Source organism: Neofelis nebulosa, chromosome 2 (genome assembly GCF_028018385.1).
Source record: "Neofelis nebulosa isolate mNeoNeb1 chromosome 2, mNeoNeb1.pri, whole genome shotgun sequence".
NCBI lineage: Eukaryota > Metazoa > Chordata > Mammalia > Carnivora > Felidae > Neofelis > Neofelis nebulosa.
The window spans coordinates 67,689,494-67,708,898 of NC_080783.1; the positions used below are offsets into that span (position 1 = coordinate 67,689,494).

General features: G+C 33.5%; 1 protein-coding gene and 1 non-coding gene across 6 annotated transcripts in view; both read left to right on the top strand.

Annotated features, from left to right (window-relative positions):
* LOC131503612 (sodium channel protein type 3 subunit alpha) overlaps window positions 1–19,405 on the top strand; it is a 114,877-nt gene that overhangs the window by 66,850 nt on the left and 28,622 nt on the right. For 2 of the 5 annotated variants that reach the window (XM_058715089.1, XM_058715085.1), the window contains 6 exons: window positions 1,592–1,939; window positions 2,955–3,087; window positions 4,594–4,832; window positions 12,196–12,369; window positions 13,559–13,915; window positions 15,587–16,057. In XM_058715089.1, coding sequence (XP_058571072.1) covers window positions 1,592–1,939; window positions 2,955–3,087; window positions 4,594–4,832; window positions 12,196–12,369; window positions 13,559–13,915; window positions 15,587–16,057 — 1,722 coding nt within the window. The remainder of the gene's footprint in view (window positions 1–1,591; window positions 1,940–2,954; window positions 3,088–4,593; window positions 4,833–12,195; window positions 12,370–13,558; window positions 13,916–15,586; window positions 16,058–19,405) is intronic. The other 3 variants (XM_058715086.1, XM_058715087.1, XM_058715088.1) reach the window with 3 other exon arrangements.
* LOC131505903 (small Cajal body-specific RNA 24) lies at window positions 4,124–4,249 on the top strand. Its single transcript, XR_009258655.1, has one exon. It is a non-coding gene; the product is annotated as a small Cajal body-specific RNA 24 (non-coding RNA).

The following is a 19,405-nucleotide window of genomic DNA, read 5'->3' on the forward strand; positions in this document are numbered from 1 at the left end:
AACCAAAAATAAATTTGATGGAGTCTGCCTTTCCTATGTTTTTTCCCACTAAAATTATTTTATTTGGCTTTATACTGAGGTTTGGAGGAAGAATGGGAAGGTCCAGGCATGTCTGCTGCAGGCATAGGGATATATGTGTGTGTGTGTGTGTGTGTGTGTGTGTGTGTGTGTGTGTGTGTGTATACACACACATACATATAAAACCCTGACAATGAAGATAGATAGGAGAGGTTATGAGAGTCTAAGCAGGGGGAGCAATGGGGAATGCCATTTTCTTTAAGTTTATGTATTTATTTTGAGAGAGAGAGCACGAGCAAGGGAAGGGCAGAAAGAGAGGGAGAGAGAGAATCCCAAGCTGGCTCTACATTGTCAGCGCAGAGCCAACACAGGGCTCAACTATGACATCATGATCTGAGCCGAGACAAAGAGTCAGCCCTTTGATGGACAGAGCCACCCAGGCACTCCTGGGAATGTCATTGTTAATAATAAGGAGAATAAACAAAGATTCTACAGACTGAATAGAGATTTTTTTTAAACTATCGCCAAGTTCAGAATAGAGATATTTGGTGTTGCTAGTTTAAAATTCATTCAAAAGGGCGAAAGAAGGGATTTCATGTTAAATCTTCATTTTCCAGTACCATTTACCCAATTTATTTGAGAACATATGTAATAAAAAAGTTCTGAATCATCCAGTTCCTTTTAATAAAATTGAAGCGAGATCAGAAGGATAAGCTATCTTCTACCTCATCCTCCTTGGTAAAGTCATGTAGATATGTCTTGCCTTTTTAAACTAGTGTTGAATTTTAAGTGATAATAGAATTTATATGGCAGTTTAGGAATTCTCTCTGTTGTGTTTGCTATGACATATATTCTCTCATGGTGAATCACTAGTAGCTATATTTGGGAAACTATTAGCAAATTTGCAAGACAGCATCATAGGTAAGTTTCGTGACTTTTATTCCCACATGGACAGAGACCAACAGATCCAGAAAGAAAGTAAACTAATTTCCTTTTAGAATCCAAAAAAAAAAAAAAAAAAAAAAGAAAACAGAGAGATAATAGTTTTGTTTTTAAATCATTATCTAGAAGTAACACATTTGGCATACACATGTTAAATTTGAGCCAACAATCTCTCTTGAGCCATAACTTATTTTCCAAGTTGCATGCCCTTCAGATCATAGCTTTTCAGAGTGAAAGCCATCTACTGTTTGTTTAACCACCACTTCCTCCAAAAAGAATCATTTGTCCTTTCTTGTATCAGTTCTACACCTATAACATTATAACAAAATCCACCTCATAGTATTAGAGTTAAGAACAAATGAAATAAATGGTCATGCACTTAGTAAATTATAAATCGCAATTCTTAATCAGAAAAACACCCTTTATGCCCAAATTTGCATTGTAGTCTTTAATAAAAATATCAAAACATATGTGTTCTCTCTAAACTTGTTTAGAGCAAGTGTTTAAGAGCCTGTGTTTAAGAGCAAGACTATTCTAATCCAAACAGATTCTGCAATATTAAGACTTTTGTTAAGTAACTGTGTTCCCCCCCCCCCACTCCCAATTCCTTTCTCCCTTGCTCTCTCCTCAGTCTCTGTTAAGTATCCGTGGCTCCCTGTTTTCCCCACGACGCAATAGCAAAACAAGCATTTTCAGCTTCAGAGGCCGGGCAAAGGATGTTGGTTCTGAAAATGACTTTGCTGATGATGAGCACAGTACATTTGAAGACAGCGAGAGCAGGAGAGACTCACTGTTTGTGCCGCACAGACATGGAGAGCGACGCAACAGTAACGTTAGTCAGGCCAGTATGTCATCCAGGATGGTGCCAGGGCTTCCAGCAAATGGGAAGATGCACAGCACTGTGGATTGCAATGGTGTGGTTTCCTTGGTGGGTGGACCGTCAGCTCTAACCTCACCTACTGGACAACTTCTGCCAGAGGTGATAATAGATAAGTTAGCTACTACTGACATTACACACCAATTTGAAATAACAAAGTCTGGGCGGTTTAGCCTGTTATACCATCCTGCTTCCCCCAAATGAAATGCCTCAAAAATACTATATGATGATGAAGGAAAAACAATAGAATCTTTAGAACCAACTGAACTGTAGAAGACCATTAGCTTTCAAATGCATTAGAGTTTTTAGAGTCTGAGAAGAAACATCTGCAAATTTGGTAGACGTACCAACACAAAATAATGGACACTGTGACAACCAAATTGTTATTATAAATGCATGTTCACACAGAATTATACAATTATTTATTAATATAATGGAAATTTCATACACTTAAAATTAAATGTTATAATGACCAATATATTGATAATAGGCAGTTTCCACACAAATATCAATATTACAGGGAAGTTAAAATGTTTTGATGTCTATTAAGATTACCCTAAAATGTTTCGATTCTTATAGGATGGCATATAGAAATAATCAAAGAAATCTCAGGAAAGCACACACATTTCATTGTACATCTGTGTTTGTGCATGGAAAAAAAAATTGGCCCATATATGTCAATATAGCTTCAAAGAAAATAACTCTGCCTTGCAACATTATAATCCTACTACTTTTTTTGGGGGGAGGGGGAAGATTGATCTGATTATTAATCATTGAGATAAGCTGAAAATAATCTGCATTTGAATGAAATGAAACAATATATGACTTTAGCATGCTTATGAAATTTCTCTGAAAATTCTAACAGGTTAATTAAAATATTCCTGCAATAAAATTGTCCTATACAATTGCATCCAACTGGTGAATTCTTGTTAAATGCTATCGCTTGTGATAATTTTTAAAAGGTGTTTTTAACTTAATAATAAATTTAATATTTTATTATTACTTGAAAACTATTAACTGGAAAAACTGCATGTAGCATGATTTTCCAAAGAAATGCTCTGTGGTATTGTATTATTCATTGAAAGGGTGGTTTGAACCATCAGTATTTGGTTTGCAGGGCACCACCACTGAAACAGAAGTCAGAAAGAGAAGGCTAAGTTCTTACCAGATTTCAATGGAGATGCTAGAGGATTCCTCTGGAAGGCAAAGAGCCATGAGCATAGCCAGCATCCTGACCAATACAATGGAGGGTAAGAAGCAGGCCACAAGATAGTCAGCTTTACATGATTATATGCTTTGTGGAACTATCTCTTCTTCCTATAGAATTAATAAAGTCAATTACCTAAGATCAGAACTGTGTAACAGACCTATGTAGATGATATGTAAAATATGGTATTATCACACTGGTTACAAAAACTAATATTGTCCCTTTTTCTTTTTAACACCTTATCTGGTCTGCAGAGTGGTATTACTCCACTGGATTTTATGTCAGTGAGGATTTATCTTCATGTTACATTATCCTTAAACAATTAAACACTTCCCTTGTTAAGTCTTGGTATGTAAAAGAACAAGGAAACACCTCTTTCAAGCTTTAGTCAGTTCTCTGGGCAGGGAGGTAGTGATGTAGTTGGAGGAGGCATATAAATAAATTGGATAAATAAAAACTTGTGTTTAACATTGACCCTAAAAAAAGATCTCTCCTCCATCTTCCACATGTACAGAAACCATTACATTCCTCCAAAGGAGAGCTCACACAAATGCTTGTTAATTTTGACACATGGGAGGGGGCAGCAACTATTAATCTTCTGTTTATTCATTAAATAAGTCTCCAGTTCATGAAGTCTGGAGGGATATTACATTAGTTTTGCAATTTTATAAGTCTTTTATATAAGTAGTATTTAACATGTGTTTAGAAAATATCAATTACATTTTGTCTTTTGTCCTGTTGGTGTATGTGATACCTGAACAGTCACATAATAATTATAACAGGTTTCACAAATTAAAATTACTAGCAACTTTTAAAAATATTTTAGGCTAAAGTTCTGAAAAATATGAGTAAATATGAATAACATAAATAGATTTCAGTTTGAATCTATACTAAAAAGGGCACACTACATTCTCGTTAATGCTAATGTGGAGACAATCAGAGGAGAGAGCTGGTCACACATTAATAAGAATCATAGCTTTAGACAGTGTTCTTACAAAGGCACTTTCAAAAGAAATAATACATGTTTGATAGTTTTAATTAAAAGATTATTTAAGATTATTTAAAAATTGTTTTGATGGTGGACATTTATTTTTATTCAGTTTTTTCTTAAAGTGAAGATAACTCTTTGTAAATGTCCTAGCAAAATACAGTAGCTTTCTGTTCACCCTTTGCAAGTTAAGAGGGTGGATCCACTACTGACATTAAAAAAAATGTTTTCATAAAAAGAATAGAGCAATTTAATCAATAATTACCTAGTTATTAGCTAATGAAGTTAGCTTATTTGAAGCAAAACATTAAGTTGAAGGTATTTATTTTCTGTACTTAATTAAAGGAGAAAGAAAAAATGTCTGTATCTTCATATGAAATTTATAATGAATATTTTGTGAACATATTTAATGGGATTGCCTTCTCAGGTTTCTTAAGCTAAGTAATATGAACTTTCATCCCCAGGTAGAAGCACTGATTTTGTCAAATATTGTATAATCTAGAGCAACAATAATTCATTTTTATTGTTATTTACTACTCTTCCTTTTTATTGTTCCCCTAGAACTTGAAGAATCTAGACAGAAATGTCCTCCATGCTGGTACAGATTTGCCAATGTATTTTTGATCTGGGACTGCTGTGATGCATGGTTAAAAGTAAAGCATCTTGTGAATTTAATTGTCATGGATCCATTTGTTGATCTTGCCATCACTATTTGCATTGTCTTAAATACCCTCTTTATGGCTATGGAGCACTACCCAATGACCGGTCAATTCAGTAGTGTATTAACTGTAGGAAACTTGGTAAGTTCATTTGAAGTTTACTTATTCCCTTTGACAAGGATGGGGGATATAGACCAAAGGAAAAAAAATCCCTTTGTGCTGTGTAGGGAATCTCAGTGATAAGATCTAAAAGTCAACTGGTATGAATGCTGATTGGTCAGAACAATGTCCATGCTGATTGACCATGGTGCCTTACCAGTTGTAAACTTTTTAAATCTTTACTGTCATTCTTGCTGAAGTATAGGTTTAGAAAAACCATGATATCTAATTCCAGCTCCACAAAAATGCTGTTTTAATATACACAGCCTCTAAAGAAATCATGTCCATTGAAGGGAATATATAAAGATTGATTTCTGTACGAAAGAAGACATAGTTGTTTCAAATTGAATTACCTAATAAAATGCTTCAGTAGTATTCACATAAGTGAAGAAACAGTAAAAACGCATTTGTAATTTAGTCATACTTTTGGTTCAAAATACTTGAGCAGGCATCTGTGTATGTATGTGTTGACAAGTACATTTCCTCCTTAATCTATATGAGAAAATTGAAATGGATAAACAAGTAACGAAAGGATTATTCAAGAGCTTCCTTTGGGGCACAAGACAGAAATAAACTCAAACTACCTTAAGAGGAAAACAAAAAGAGTGACCCCTAAAATGGAAAGAAAAAGATGAACTACCAAACCATATAAAGGGTAATTCTGCAGTTGGGCTTCAGGAAATGCTTTAACCAAGGACTTAGATGTAGCCCAGGTGTTCACTTTGTCTTTTATCTCTGGGTCAGGGAACATGTTTAGGCATACCTCACTGGTTTTACATCTTGTAATATCTGCACTAGAAAAAGACTGGATCTCTTTTTCAGTTCCAGTTCAAAGACTCTCATGATAGGACTCTTGTTTGGTATAGCTTGAGTCAGATGCTCACCTCTGGCTTAATCAGAGGCACAGGGTGGAGCCATGTCAAAACATGACAGATCTGAGGAATCATACAAGTGGAGGAGCAATTCCCAACAGAAGTTGAAAAGGGAATCCTGGGCAGACGATTTCGTAAAAGTCTACCCAGTAAGTGGCCTCAACTTAACTACATTATTTGACTTAGTAAAACACACATCTGATTCTTGAGATTTTCTTCATCCTTGACACCTGTGATACTGATTTTTCTTAAATGATTGTTCCTTGATCTTTCCGATCATTCTATCTTTGCCTTCTTTTCTGGGCTTCTTATGTCTACTAAGGCTATGTTTTCCATTCAATGTTTTTATGTACTCAACAACGATAGGAATTATCTACTATTGTGGTATAAGCTGTATCCCAGTTCTATATTTCCAACTGTTACAGATAGTTGTTCAAGGATAGCTTTAAACACAGTATGTGACAGCTGAAAGATCATCTTTCTCACAGCTTATTGAAAGTCCTAACAATTTCAATGTAGTCTTGTGTTACCTCTAGTAGTAACCTCCCAGCTTCAAAGAGCCTTTCAACTTCAAAGATAGAAATCGGATAGCCATTTTGACTTACTTCTCCTTTATTTCTTATATACAAGTTGACATGAAGACATTATTTCTTCTTTCAAGGTATCTCTTTTTTAATCCTATAACTACTATTAAAATAATATTAACACACTGCACTCAGTATGCTTGCACTTTGCTAAAGTGTTATCTGTATTTGTGGTTCAACAGTCTTATTTGGTTTTCAAGACTCCCCATCTGCTCCCATCCTTTCTATACCATCTTATTGTCCACTGTTTCCTAAATCAGCCACTATTGGCCCATCAGAACAGCTATGTCACTATACTACACAAACACCACATCTTACATATGCTTACATGCTTACATCTTATATGCTTACATATGGAAAAATATTTCACTGTTCTCTACATTCACATCTAGAGTGTTCTAATTAAAATTACCTCATCTCAATTCTTCATATTCTTCAAGGTTATGTCCCATTTTTCTTTTGTATCTCCTACAGTATTTACATGGTTGCAGCTCAATAAATAACTAACTGGTTGTTTCCTAATCAGATGGGCTGCTTCAATTGAGTAGCATGTTTTCAGGAAAGAACATGGGCTCTGGAGTTGGGTGGAAGTGGGTCTGACCTCATTGCCAATGCTTACTAATAATGTAGCATCTGGACAAGTCTGATAAAAAATCTGAGTCTTTGTTTTCTATTTTGAAACGGATATACTAATACCCATCTCCTGGAGTTGTTGTGAAGGCTGAATGAGGTAATGTGAAAATAATACTATGCCTGGCATCTAGCATGTGCTCAATAAACAATTTCCTTCCTCTAATATATGCTATTAACCTTTCTCTGAAATACTGATAGAAAACAGTTCTGGTCTAGCTCCTGTATTTTTCCCAAGATACTGGTCAGGAAAGTTGAACAGTTAGGAAGAAATTTTGGAAATTTTCCAGAGTGAAGCAGGAAATTGAGGTTTCATGGAATTCCCATGTTGAAGCACTAGTTTGGAAGCACAGGATAAGGGAGGTTGGATTATAGGATGATTGAATGGAAAAGCACTAGACTAAAGCACCAAATCTGGGTTGAAGTCCACTTGTCCGTGCTAAATAATTGGGTACTCTTGAAAAAGTCATTTAGATCTTTGGGTCTGTTCTCTAATGAGTAGAATATATCGGACTAGATGATTTTTCACGTCCTTCCAGTTCTAAAATTCTGTAACTTTATGAGTAGCAATGGAAATAATGAGGTATAGAAATGAGGTTGAAGACTGATGCCTGATAGATTGTGGTAGAACCATTGGTAAGCTGAGGTTAACACTGGGGAAACAAGGCTCATCATGATACAGAGTGCACATGACAGAAAACAGACCTGAGTTAACTATTACCAATCATAAAAGTAGGAGAATTTGTAAACTGACTATTTGTATTAACCAAAATATCTTTGTTATTATTAATATCATATATAAGCCATTTCGTAGTTTCTCATATAGTATATTTTATACCCATAACAAGCTTTATAATAAATATTTATATATGAAAATTTATATGTTTAATTGTATGTAAATGATATGTAAAAAAATCTATATAAGGAGAAAGAGACAGAGACAGAGAGAGGAAGACAGAGGAAGGGAGAGAAGGAGAGAATATATTCTTTATATCTTGGGTACTTAGTTGACTTTGGACTCTATTTTACACCATGCATGGTTATATTGCGTATTTTGTGGAGTTTATAGTTCACTCATTCAAATAAATTTAGTTTCTATGGAGAGTTATTAGTCCTCAAATGATTATATAATACCTTATAAATAAGGACATTTAGGTTTTGGCTGAATTGTTAGCAAAGGAGCATACCATAAAAGACTTGTGGAACTTTCAGCTTTACTTAGATCAATGTGCCCCATTTGTATCCTGTTTCTGGAGTACATAAAAAGCACATCACTTCTCTAGTGATTGGGTTGATCAAACTTGAGTATCGAGAGACTTCAAATATCTGTTGAGTTTCTCTAAGATGCTCTATTTCGTTTTTGTTTTAACCATTATAAAACTACTGCACCCACCTTAAGAGATTTTATAAGCAAAAAATCTTCCATCAATCATAGCAGATTAGACAACCTCCTCATCATACAAACATTTCCCACTAACCTGTAACTCTTTCTTCAACGAATACAGATAGAGGTCTGTAGCTCCTATACTGACTACTTTTCTTACTATAACTCTCATTTTAACCAATGATTAAGAGTCCATGATATCCTTTTATTCTGTTGGGTGCTGAAGGGAACTTGGAACATGGTACTTGTACTAAGCATTTCACAGGTTATTTGCATATAAAAGCCTAAAGAAACACAATTAGCTAAATTATTTCAATTAAATGGTGTGGAATAGAGTATAAATTTAAAATCTCAGGATAGGGACATGATAACTCTTTGAAGGGAAAAAAAAAAAAAACTTTTGCTTATTGAAAGATTAAACACTTGGGAGCCAAATCCTAAAATTTACCTGAGAGGCATTTTGCATCAATGAAGGTGTTATCTGGCCATTTAGCTCCTTTCCTAATATAATACAAAGCTATCTTGTCTCCAAACTAAAAACTTATCATGAGGCTCTTGTGTAATAATTGTTGTCACCAATTTCTGAATAAAATTTGGTAGGCAATACAATGCTGACAGAAATCCAAGAATTTTAGATACAGACCTGATGAGTCATCTCAATGAATATCCTCATTTGACAGATGAGGGAAAGGAACACCATAAATGTTAAATGATTTGCCATAATTTTTCTTTAAGTATATTTCAATTTCACCTCCCTCACCGATCAACAACAACAACAACAAATATTTAAAGATGTGTATCCAAGAGGCATGGGAATAATAAAACTAAAACCATTAAAATAAGAGGCTAATAACAATAGAGCAAAAGTAGGCTACAGTTACATCAAATTCACTACAAAAAAAAATGGAGCATCAGTCTGGGCAAGCAGACATTCTGGAGAGCAAACTGATTGATAGGCAAACTTCAGCTTTTAGGATGAACATTTCTCTTTTTCATGTACATCAACATAACCTTCTTCTCTAAGTAAATACTCAATAAGGAAGCCTTCTCATCCTGAAATAAGACCTTAAACTCTAATATTTGGTCATCCTAAGCATCCTAAGTGTTGTGCCCCACAAAACAACTCAAAATGCTCCAAATTTCTTTATTCTTGGTTTAGAGTCCCAGGCTGATTCTCATCTCTATCCTTAGCACTTAGATTTTTACTACTTACCATGTGTCATCACCTACAATGCATTAGGAACTTTTTATTGAACTTATCTACTCAATAAAGAAGCTGGATTAGGAAGCCTATAAATTCATTGTCCATAAGAAATGTATTAGCCTAGGGGCACCTGGGTGGCTCAGTCTGTTAAGTGTCCAGCTCTTGATCTCAGCTCAGGTTATGATCTCATGGTTCATGAGGCCAAACCTCATGTCCAGCTCTGCACTGACAGTATAGAGCCTGCTTGAGATTCTCTCTCTCTCTCTCTCTCTCTCTCTCTCTCTCTCTCTCTCTCTCCGTCTCTGTCTCTCTCTCTCTCCTTCCCCTTCTGATTTTCTACCCTGCTCATGCTCTCTCTCAAAATAAATAAATAAACATTAAAAAAAAAAGGAAATGTATCAGCCTAAATGACTTGGTTGATACAGTCTCAGGTTTACATATCCTTATCTCTACTATATTTTCAAAGCCCAGCAAAACGTCTACCGTTTAGTAGGTGTTTAGCTGTTTTTTTCTGAATGAATGAGTGGCCACAGAAGCATGTAATCTAAAGTTTCAAAGACAAACTTGTTTTCTGCAGAAAACAAGATAGAATTAGGCTAAGGCCAAACAATAAACATTCAGTAAGGTTTTTATTAATTGTTTTTAGTCTTAAAAATTTTTGTGATGTAGAAAATTCAAAGGTGGCTGAATGTATATTTATAAACCATACATTAGTATTGTTTACAAACCATACATGGGCATTATTTACATAATCTAATACAGATTTAGAGGTTGCCAGTTCTTTTTGTCCTTAGAATTTTTTTGATGGAGTTTTAAAATCATGTAAGCATAGGCATTAAATCAGTATGCTAGACTGACCTTTGCTAGAATGAGAAGGAATTTTTAAGAATTCCTCATCACTGACAATACAAATGATTTTTAGGGCTTAAATTGAAAACATTTAAGGATATAAATAGATATAATTTTAAATTACAAACTATAATTAAAATGAAAGGAGTTTCATGTTGGGGTTACATTAGATGAAAGAATGTATGTTTAAGGTATAGGGATTTTTAAAAATATTTATTTATTTATTTTGAGAGAGAGAGAAAATGCGTGCGCGCGGGAGAGGGACAGAGAGGAAGAGTGAATCCCAAGCAGGTTTCACAATGTCAGTTCAGAGTCTCACATGGAGCTTTATCTCACGAACTGTGAGATCATGACCTGAGTCCAAATCAAGAGTTGAGCACTTGGCCAACTGAGCCACCCAGGCGCCCCTAAGGTATAAGCTTTTATAATGCAGGAGATTCAGTCATTTCAAAAGAGCTGAAAAGATCGTCTTATGATTTCTCTGTAGAAAGAAATATTTGTAGATGATTTACCTGGATAGTTTCTACCTCAGTTTAATGTATTTCTATAATTAGGCTGCTAATTCAAATAGTTAGCTGCTCCTGAGACTTCATATAAGAAATAAAATTTCTCTAAATCAAAATTTATTTTACATTCATCAGGGAAAAATATCTTACGGTGAGTCGTTCTATAAGATAAAAAAGAAATAATTTTCAGTGTGCATTCCAGCATATATCTGGATTTTCATGCATTAATATTACTTGAAATACATTTTATTTCCACTTGAGTGAATGAAAGATGAACTGAAATTAAGCTATTTTTTCGGGAAGGGGTATTTCCCTTAGATCTTTCTGTGTTTAGGAAAATAACATATTAGCTGCATTTACACATTTCTAAGAGTGAATCAATATTTCTTTTTAATTAACCTGATGTTTTAGGAAACCAAATAATTTTGGATACTGTTATTTTGACAGAGTTCCTTCAAGGTAGAGGCTGATTTACCCTGTAAATGGTAAGCTTGACTTTACAGTCAGAAAATGCAGCTATCACCTATATTTAAGATAATTGCTTTAAAAGATTATTTGCAAGAGTAATTTCATAACTCTTCATGTCCCTGGGTCTCTTTGCCTGTGATTTTGAGTTAAATTTTTTTTGAGTTTGTTTCATTTTCTTTCTATTGTCGAACATTCTTCCAACCACTCAAGTAATTTATTAATTTTTACTGTGAGTGTATGCACACTGAGAATGTTCTCCTGCTGCTTTCAATTAAATCTGCAGCTCCTTGCTCTATTAATCCATTAACCTTAATTCTGAGGCATGCATCCAGAGATTATTATTATAAAACATTTGTGGCAACCTCACTCTTATTTCAGGAATATTTTTTAAATTATAGAAAAAAGATGATGTCCCTGAAAAAAAAAAACACACAAAAATCAAGAATAAAATATGCTTTTTACCAAACTTAAAATAAATTTACAGTAACTTCAAATAATATATAGATTTGTTCCTAATACAATAATACTAAAAACAAAATTCACTGTGATTATGGGAGAAGTATGATGTACCAAAAAGGGCTGGAATTCAGTAGTTACTATTTAGTATCAGATTTAAAATGTGAATGAGGAAATGTTTTCAAACCAGCATTTTCTTGGATAGCTAGCAGTTTTGTTAAATCTAAGCATATTTGTTAAATAAAATAAATACTCCCCTGGAAAAAAATGCTAAACAGTTTATCACATTTCTCCATTTTAAGTATTTTTACTCATGACTATTTAATATTCTTTACAGATTCTTGCAGTGTCAAAAGTTTTTTTCAATGTCTGTGATCTCTATTTTACTTTAGGTCTTCACTGGGATCTTCACAGCAGAAATGGTTCTCAAGATTATTGCCATGGATCCATATTATTATTTCCAAGAGGGCTGGAATATCTTTGATGGAATTATTGTTAGCCTTAGTTTGATGGAGCTTGGCCTGGCCAATGTGGAGGGATTGTCTGTACTGAGATCATTCAGATTGGTATCTACTTAGACTATGTTTATATTCTGTCACTGGCATAAAATTTATTTTGAAAATGAATCAATGTGTATCTTATATTTACTTTAGTAATATTTTAAATCTACATCAATATGCATGATACTCTAAGAAAATACATAAATATTCCCTTTAAAACTAAGAATGATAAAAATGGTTGAAGCAGTTCATAATGATTAGTTATAGAGGGCAAATTTAAAAACACATGTGCATCTAAAATTATGTGTTAAATTCATTAACATTTTTTTTTGTTTCAACTCTGTAAAGAAATGCAAATAAAACTTCAGGCCTCAATTAATCTTAGCTTTTTTTTAAAGATATGTGAATATTCTTATTTTTTTTAATGTTTATTTTGAGAAAGAGATAGAGCATGAGTGGGGGAGGGGCAGAGAGAGGGAGAGAATCCCAAATCTGCACTGATAGTGCAGAGCCCAATGCAGGGCTAGATCTCACGAACCGTGAAATCATGACCTGAGCCGAAATCAAGAGTCAGACGCTTAACCAACTGAACCACCTAGGTGCCCATAATCTTAGCTTTTTATCAACCTTACTTATATTAGTGGGAACTACTTTAAAGGAACATGTAGGAAAATATTTGATACCATTAGCATTTAAAACAATGGTGTAACAAACGTTTTTATATTTGTCAAAAAAAAATTATTTCAAAATATGTAAAATTTTATTGGAAATTAAGTAAAATGTGTATTTTTTTTTCAAATTGAAAGGAAGACTTCATGTAAGTTTTTTAAATCAAATTTGTTTATTTTAGTTTTATTTTATAAATATCCATTAAAATATATAACTCAGATTTTTAATATTTTCTTTTTACTTTAAAATGTAGTCTGAGGGTGACATTAGTTTACCCAATCCAATTTAATTTAAAACACTGTAATCAAAATATTAATTTGTTTCTAGGGATATATCTGCTGATTAATCAGAATGTTTTATTTATTCTGAAATATTTTCTTTTACTTTTACATTTAAACGATATGACTTGATTTACAATTCTAGTATTGTTAACTCTTTTTTTCTGGATTTGAATTTTAGTATGGTTTGAGATTTTCATATCCCTCAGAAGTAGGTCTATAATATGGTATACTAATAAAATAATGTCTAACTAACTTCTAAAATTATATTGTAATTATACTGAGAGTATTTTTTCACTTAATTACAGCTTCGAGTTTTCAAGTTGGCAAAATCCTGGCCCACCCTGAATATGCTGATAAAGATCATTGGCAATTCTGTGGGGGCTCTAGGTAATCTCACCTTGGTGTTGGCCATTATTGTCTTCATTTTTGCTGTGGTTGGCATGCAGCTGTTTGGTAAAAGCTACAAAGAATGTGTCTGCAAGATCTCCAGTGACTGTCAACTTCCACGCTGGCACATGAATGACTTCTTTCACTCCTTTCTGATTGTGTTCCGCGTGCTATGTGGAGAGTGGATAGAAACCATGTGGGACTGTATGGAGGTCGCTGGCCAAACCATGTGCCTTATTGTTTTCATGTTGGTCATGGTCATTGGAAACCTTGTGGTACGTATGTATTACAAATGCTCATATTTAAGAACAAGATCAAACTGTAGTAAGGAAGGTGGCCTGATGCAATAGACAGCTCTGGTTTGATCTTCAGTAACTTAGACTCAAATCCCAGGACTAGCACTCTGAGTTTGGGGGAGTTTCTTAGCTTCTCTGAGCCCAAAGTTTCCCAACTATGACACTGGAATAACAGAGCTGAAATCTTACGGCTGGTGTGAGGATTAACTGAGGTACATTTGTGAAAGTTTGGGAGCAAAAATATTAGTTTTTTTCTTTGTTTTTCTTTTTCAAAGCAATGCTTTTATGAAGACTAATTTAATCCCAATATTACTGTTAAGGCTTGAATTATTTTTTTATCCTATTTTTACTTTGAGAAGAAAATGATCTCCAGTAAATCTAAAAATATAATTGTCTATTTTATATTGAAATTGATCTTTGCACATTCATAGTTCATATTGTTGGCTTACTCAGAGGCATAAGTTGCACATTACCAAATTCTGAAGATAAATTTCAATAAAATAGGCTATTATATTGTAGCTATGTATTGTAATTATTCAAATGCCTTGGAAATGGTCTAAATATATCCTTCCCTGAATTTACTTTATTAAAAGAAAATAAGTTATTGCAGTTTAAGGTTTCATATGTATGGACACTGACAAGATTTTAAAAGCTTACTTTCAGTTCTGACCTAAAAGCACAAATGTAAAAGCACAATTTGCATATTTATGTGATTTGATGCATAAGTTTCTCAATTATGTGTGGACAAAGTGTTCTTTATGCCATCATACTGAACCTTTCCTTTGAGAGGTACATTTCCAGTTAGACTGCTTAAAAGAATGCTTGTGGAGGGATGCCTGGGTGGCTCAGTCAGTTAAGCATCTGACTTCAGCTCAGGTCATGATCTCATGGCCTGTAAGCCTGGAGCCTGCTTTGGACTCTGTATCTCCCTTTTTCTCTCCCCCTCCCCTGCTCTCACTCTGTCTCTCTCTCTCTCAAAAATAAATAAAAATTTAAAAAAAAATTTAAGAATGTTTATGCAATAACTGTAGACATGCATTTTTTTTCAGAATAGTATATTAGGAAGCTCTAGATTATGAACAAAATGATACAGAAATAAGGAAACAAACTAGGGTTCTTGCTTTGATGGCAAGTGTGTTAACCTTATATATTTGCATTTAGAAATCTCTGCTGTTATAAATTTGTGGCCATTGGACGAAGGAATTTATATGAAAAGTATACTGTTTTAACACATACCACTAGGCTATCAAATACATAAATTCATTATTTATACACACAAAGCTAGACACATTCTCTAGACAAACTAATAAAATGAAGTAAAATGACTAAAATGATCTTTTTTTCTCATTGGCTAAAACCATAAATTTGGATTTTTGTCTCTTCACTGGCAACCCTGAGTAGACAATTAAAGTCTTAGAAGTTTTCTTATTGTCCTTCTTCACGAAAGAAAAGGCACTTGTTTTATCGTTTCACCCTTACGGCAGGTAGAAGATTTCAGGTCCTTTAAATAGTGTGTGATTAAGACATGCATCTGAAATACAGTAAGCATTCGTTGAATTAATTTTAGTAGAGATCTATGAATTCCCTGTTTAAGTTATTAATTTGTGAATACTTCATATTAATGTAGCAAATTTTCTTGTTTTATTTTAGGTTCTGAACCTCTTTCTGGCCTTATTGTTGAGTTCATTTAGCTCAGACAATCTTGCTGCTACTGATGATGATAATGAAATGAACAATCTCCAGATTGCAGTAGGAAGGATGCAAAAGGGAATTGATTATGTGAAAAGTAAGATACGGGAGTGTTTCAGAAAAACCTTTTTTAGAAAGCCAAAAGTTATAGAGGTCCATGAAGGCAACAAAATAGACAGCTGCATCTCCAATAATACTGGAATAGAAATCAGCAAAGAACTTAATTATCTTAAAGATGGGAATGGAACCACCAGTGGTGTAGGTACCGGAAGCAGTGTTGAAAAATATGTAATCGATGAAAATGATTATATGTCATTCATAAACAACCCCAGCCTCACTGTAACAGTGCCAATTGCTGTTGGAGAGTCTGACTTCGAAAACTTAAACACCGAAGAGTTTAGCAGTGAGTCAGAACTAGAAGAAAGCAAAGAGGTAAGAATGCCTTTAAAGTTTTTGTGGCATTTCCTATAATAACCATGCATTATGGTTATTTAGTATTTTCATTATGCTTATATGCATTATTAAAAAGTATACTGAAAGTCATATATATGACAATGTTGGAAAATTATGAGCTATTCTTTATTGGGAAATCCATTCATACAAATTCCAACTTTCCACAGGAAATCATCAATCTGTGTAATTAGTATATTCATCTTCTTGACAGTTTGAAAATCTGGCTAAAAATTGTGGCCTGTCAAAACATCAACCTTATTTAATACATTCTATTCTACACTACGTTATGCTCTTTAGATGAATCAATGAACCGTATTTTATTGATCATTGTGAAAGTGTCATCTCCTTACCTTCTTTATTAGGTTTTGCTCTGATTTGTTAATGTGAAAGTTTTGTGTAGCTTTTGTTCACTTCTGAAGGTTTATTGACTATGACAGAGTGTTATTCATTTATGAAAGTGTTACACATATTAGGAAAGTGCAAGAAGCATTTACATTTTGCCCAAGGGTGAGCAAATCTATAAGGTATTCCAGATTAACTTGAAAAATGCTAAGAGCTACTTAGAGAACCTCCACTTGAGGATTACAGTTAAGAAGTAAAAGTTGAAAATCTGCTCTTATTGTCATATTACTGTTGTTCAAAATAAAACAAAGAAGAAAGGGAATTGTTCCTACCGTGTGATTAGAATTAATAGGATCCCATAATAGCCACTTAATGGTATTAATTCTGCAGTTTTGCGTTGTGAAAAACAACATTAAAATTTTTACTACTATTCATTTTTGGACTTCTAACATCCCAGTAGGAAGTAAGTCCAGTACAGAATTATAAAAGACAGATTTTAGCTTAAGGATATGATATTTAGCACCACAGGAATCAGACCAATGATGTCTGATTTTGTGAGCATATTTTAAAAACCTCTCTTTTTAAGAATGGTATCAATAGAATTTGTGTAAGTAGTAAGTAGTTGACAATGTCATAACTCATAGCTCCTGATCCTTTCTTTCAGGCATTTCAGCACTGCTGAGATATATTATAATACCAAATTTGAAAATATTTTTAAGAGGTACAAATACATGCAAAATGAGGTATAATATTCTTGGAATTCCACTCAAATTCTGCTTAATGAGCTCAATTCTAATTTACAAATTGCTCATTCTGATAAAATAAGAATTTAATTCTAATTTTATTTTTCATCCCCCAAATAGTCCTATTTAAGAAAAAACACCAACTAATTAATGAGCACTTATTGAGCACTTTCTGTAAATCCAGCACTCTGCTGGGCTACTAAGAGTAAGGAAGAGTTAAAGGAGAACTCTATAATATAACCCCTTTTGGGAAATCTCAACATCTTTGAGGAAGCTAACATTAATTCTTAAAATCATTCAAGACCTATTAAAAAGTTTTATCCTGCAGGACTGAATATAAAAATTAGAGATAGTGAGAAACAGCAAGAACATAGCAAGCTGCTAAATGGAAGAGATAAAATTGAAACAGGCGTCCAAGTTTGGGTCAAATATATGATCAGGAAGCCAAAGCAAAACCCTACCAAAGGAAATGCACAGTTGAGAACGGGCTTAGTATTAAGGTGTAACAGTGGAACAATCAGCATGAATAAAGTACTGGTTGAGAAGATACTGGAAAATATGTTTGGGTGAGTAAGGTGTTTCAGAATGTAAAATCTTTGAAGTGGAAAAGTTTAGAATTGGCGATACAGTCAATAAGGAGCTATTTGTTCTGAAGCAGGGGAAAGTGATGTTTTAGGCAAGTTTGTTTGGTATCAGTGAATTTATCTTGGGGAATGTGGTAACAATCATTTGATAGCAATGAGGTGATGAAATTCTGGGCTAAGGTGATAAGTATGGGCACTGAGACCTGGCAGTTTGACAAACTAGTAAAGAAAGACTCCAGGAAACTGGAAAAACAGTAATGCCACTGAAATGACTTCTTAGAAAGGTTACCAGGTTTAAGTAGGAAGAGGAAGAATTCAATTGGAATATCCTGAATTAGAAGTGATCATATTGGGAGTAAAACCCTGGAGGAGAAATCAGGGTTTAAAAACAGATTTGATAATGCAGATTTCATAATTACCTGATTCCCTGAAAATAGAGGAACTTACCAAAGAAGTTATAATAAAGAGAAAATAAGGTAAGATTAGGGACAAGAGTAGTTTGGGGTCAAGAAGAGGTTAAAAAAAGCCCAAAACACAAAAAACAAAAAAAGACAAAAAAAAAGAGGCAGAGAAACTTTTGCTACATTAATGTCATAAATTTTATCACATTGGATTTATGGAAATTAAATATCTTAACTTCTTTCTACCAAAAGGTTGATTTCCAGAATATTTCAAAAACTCTATAGTGCCCACAGATATTTCAAATGGTTGCTTAGAAGAATATCACCTCATTGTCATATCTTCTTAATTGCTAGAAAATCATACACTTGGTGTGTGGAGACACAATGACTTCATTATTAAGTTCTGGAAAACATTTTATCATCTGAACAAAAATTCCTTTTCGGTGACTCTTTTTATAACCATTCTATCCTCTTCCAAGCTAAATTTTGGATACATGGAAACCAATAATAGAATGTAATGAAATTAAAATTATGTAAAATAGCTGGAAAAATTCATCAAACTAAATAGAAAAACTAAAGACTTTTATAAAGCTAGGATAAAATTTCAGATTATTTCAAAAAGTAGAAATAAATTAAACACATTTTATATGGATGATGTTTTAAATTAGTACTAAAAAAACCCCTGAAAAAGTAATAGGGCAATTCTCATATATGCTCACACAAAGATTAAAAGTACATTGTTCTTAAAAATAAAAGCAAAAAATTAGCATGTTCTAACATAATACAGTGGGTTTAAATTCCAGCAAAGTTCAGTTTTAACCTGAAATTTCTCAAAACTGCTGGCACTGAACATAGGTCACATTTCATATGCATATTTATGTTGGCTGGGTTATTCTTTCTTAATAACTATTGCACACATACACATACACAAACACAAATGAAAAGTAACATATCCATAAAGTGACATTTTGGTTCATGTTTCTAAGTTTTTGACCACAAGTAGAAAAAGAACATTGAGCTATGCTTTGAAGAGCACAGAATATCCTTTCTTTTTGCTGACAAAGTAAGAAATCATACAACCTAACCAACAGAGTGATACATTTCTCACTAAAAAACAAAACAACAACAACAAAAATCCCTGCAATATATTTCTGCTTTAAGAAGAGGCAATAAATTAATCATTAACTTAGATGGTATTTGAAAACTCTAGTCACTCTGCTCCTTACATTCATATTTGTCATATTGTATAATGAGCTA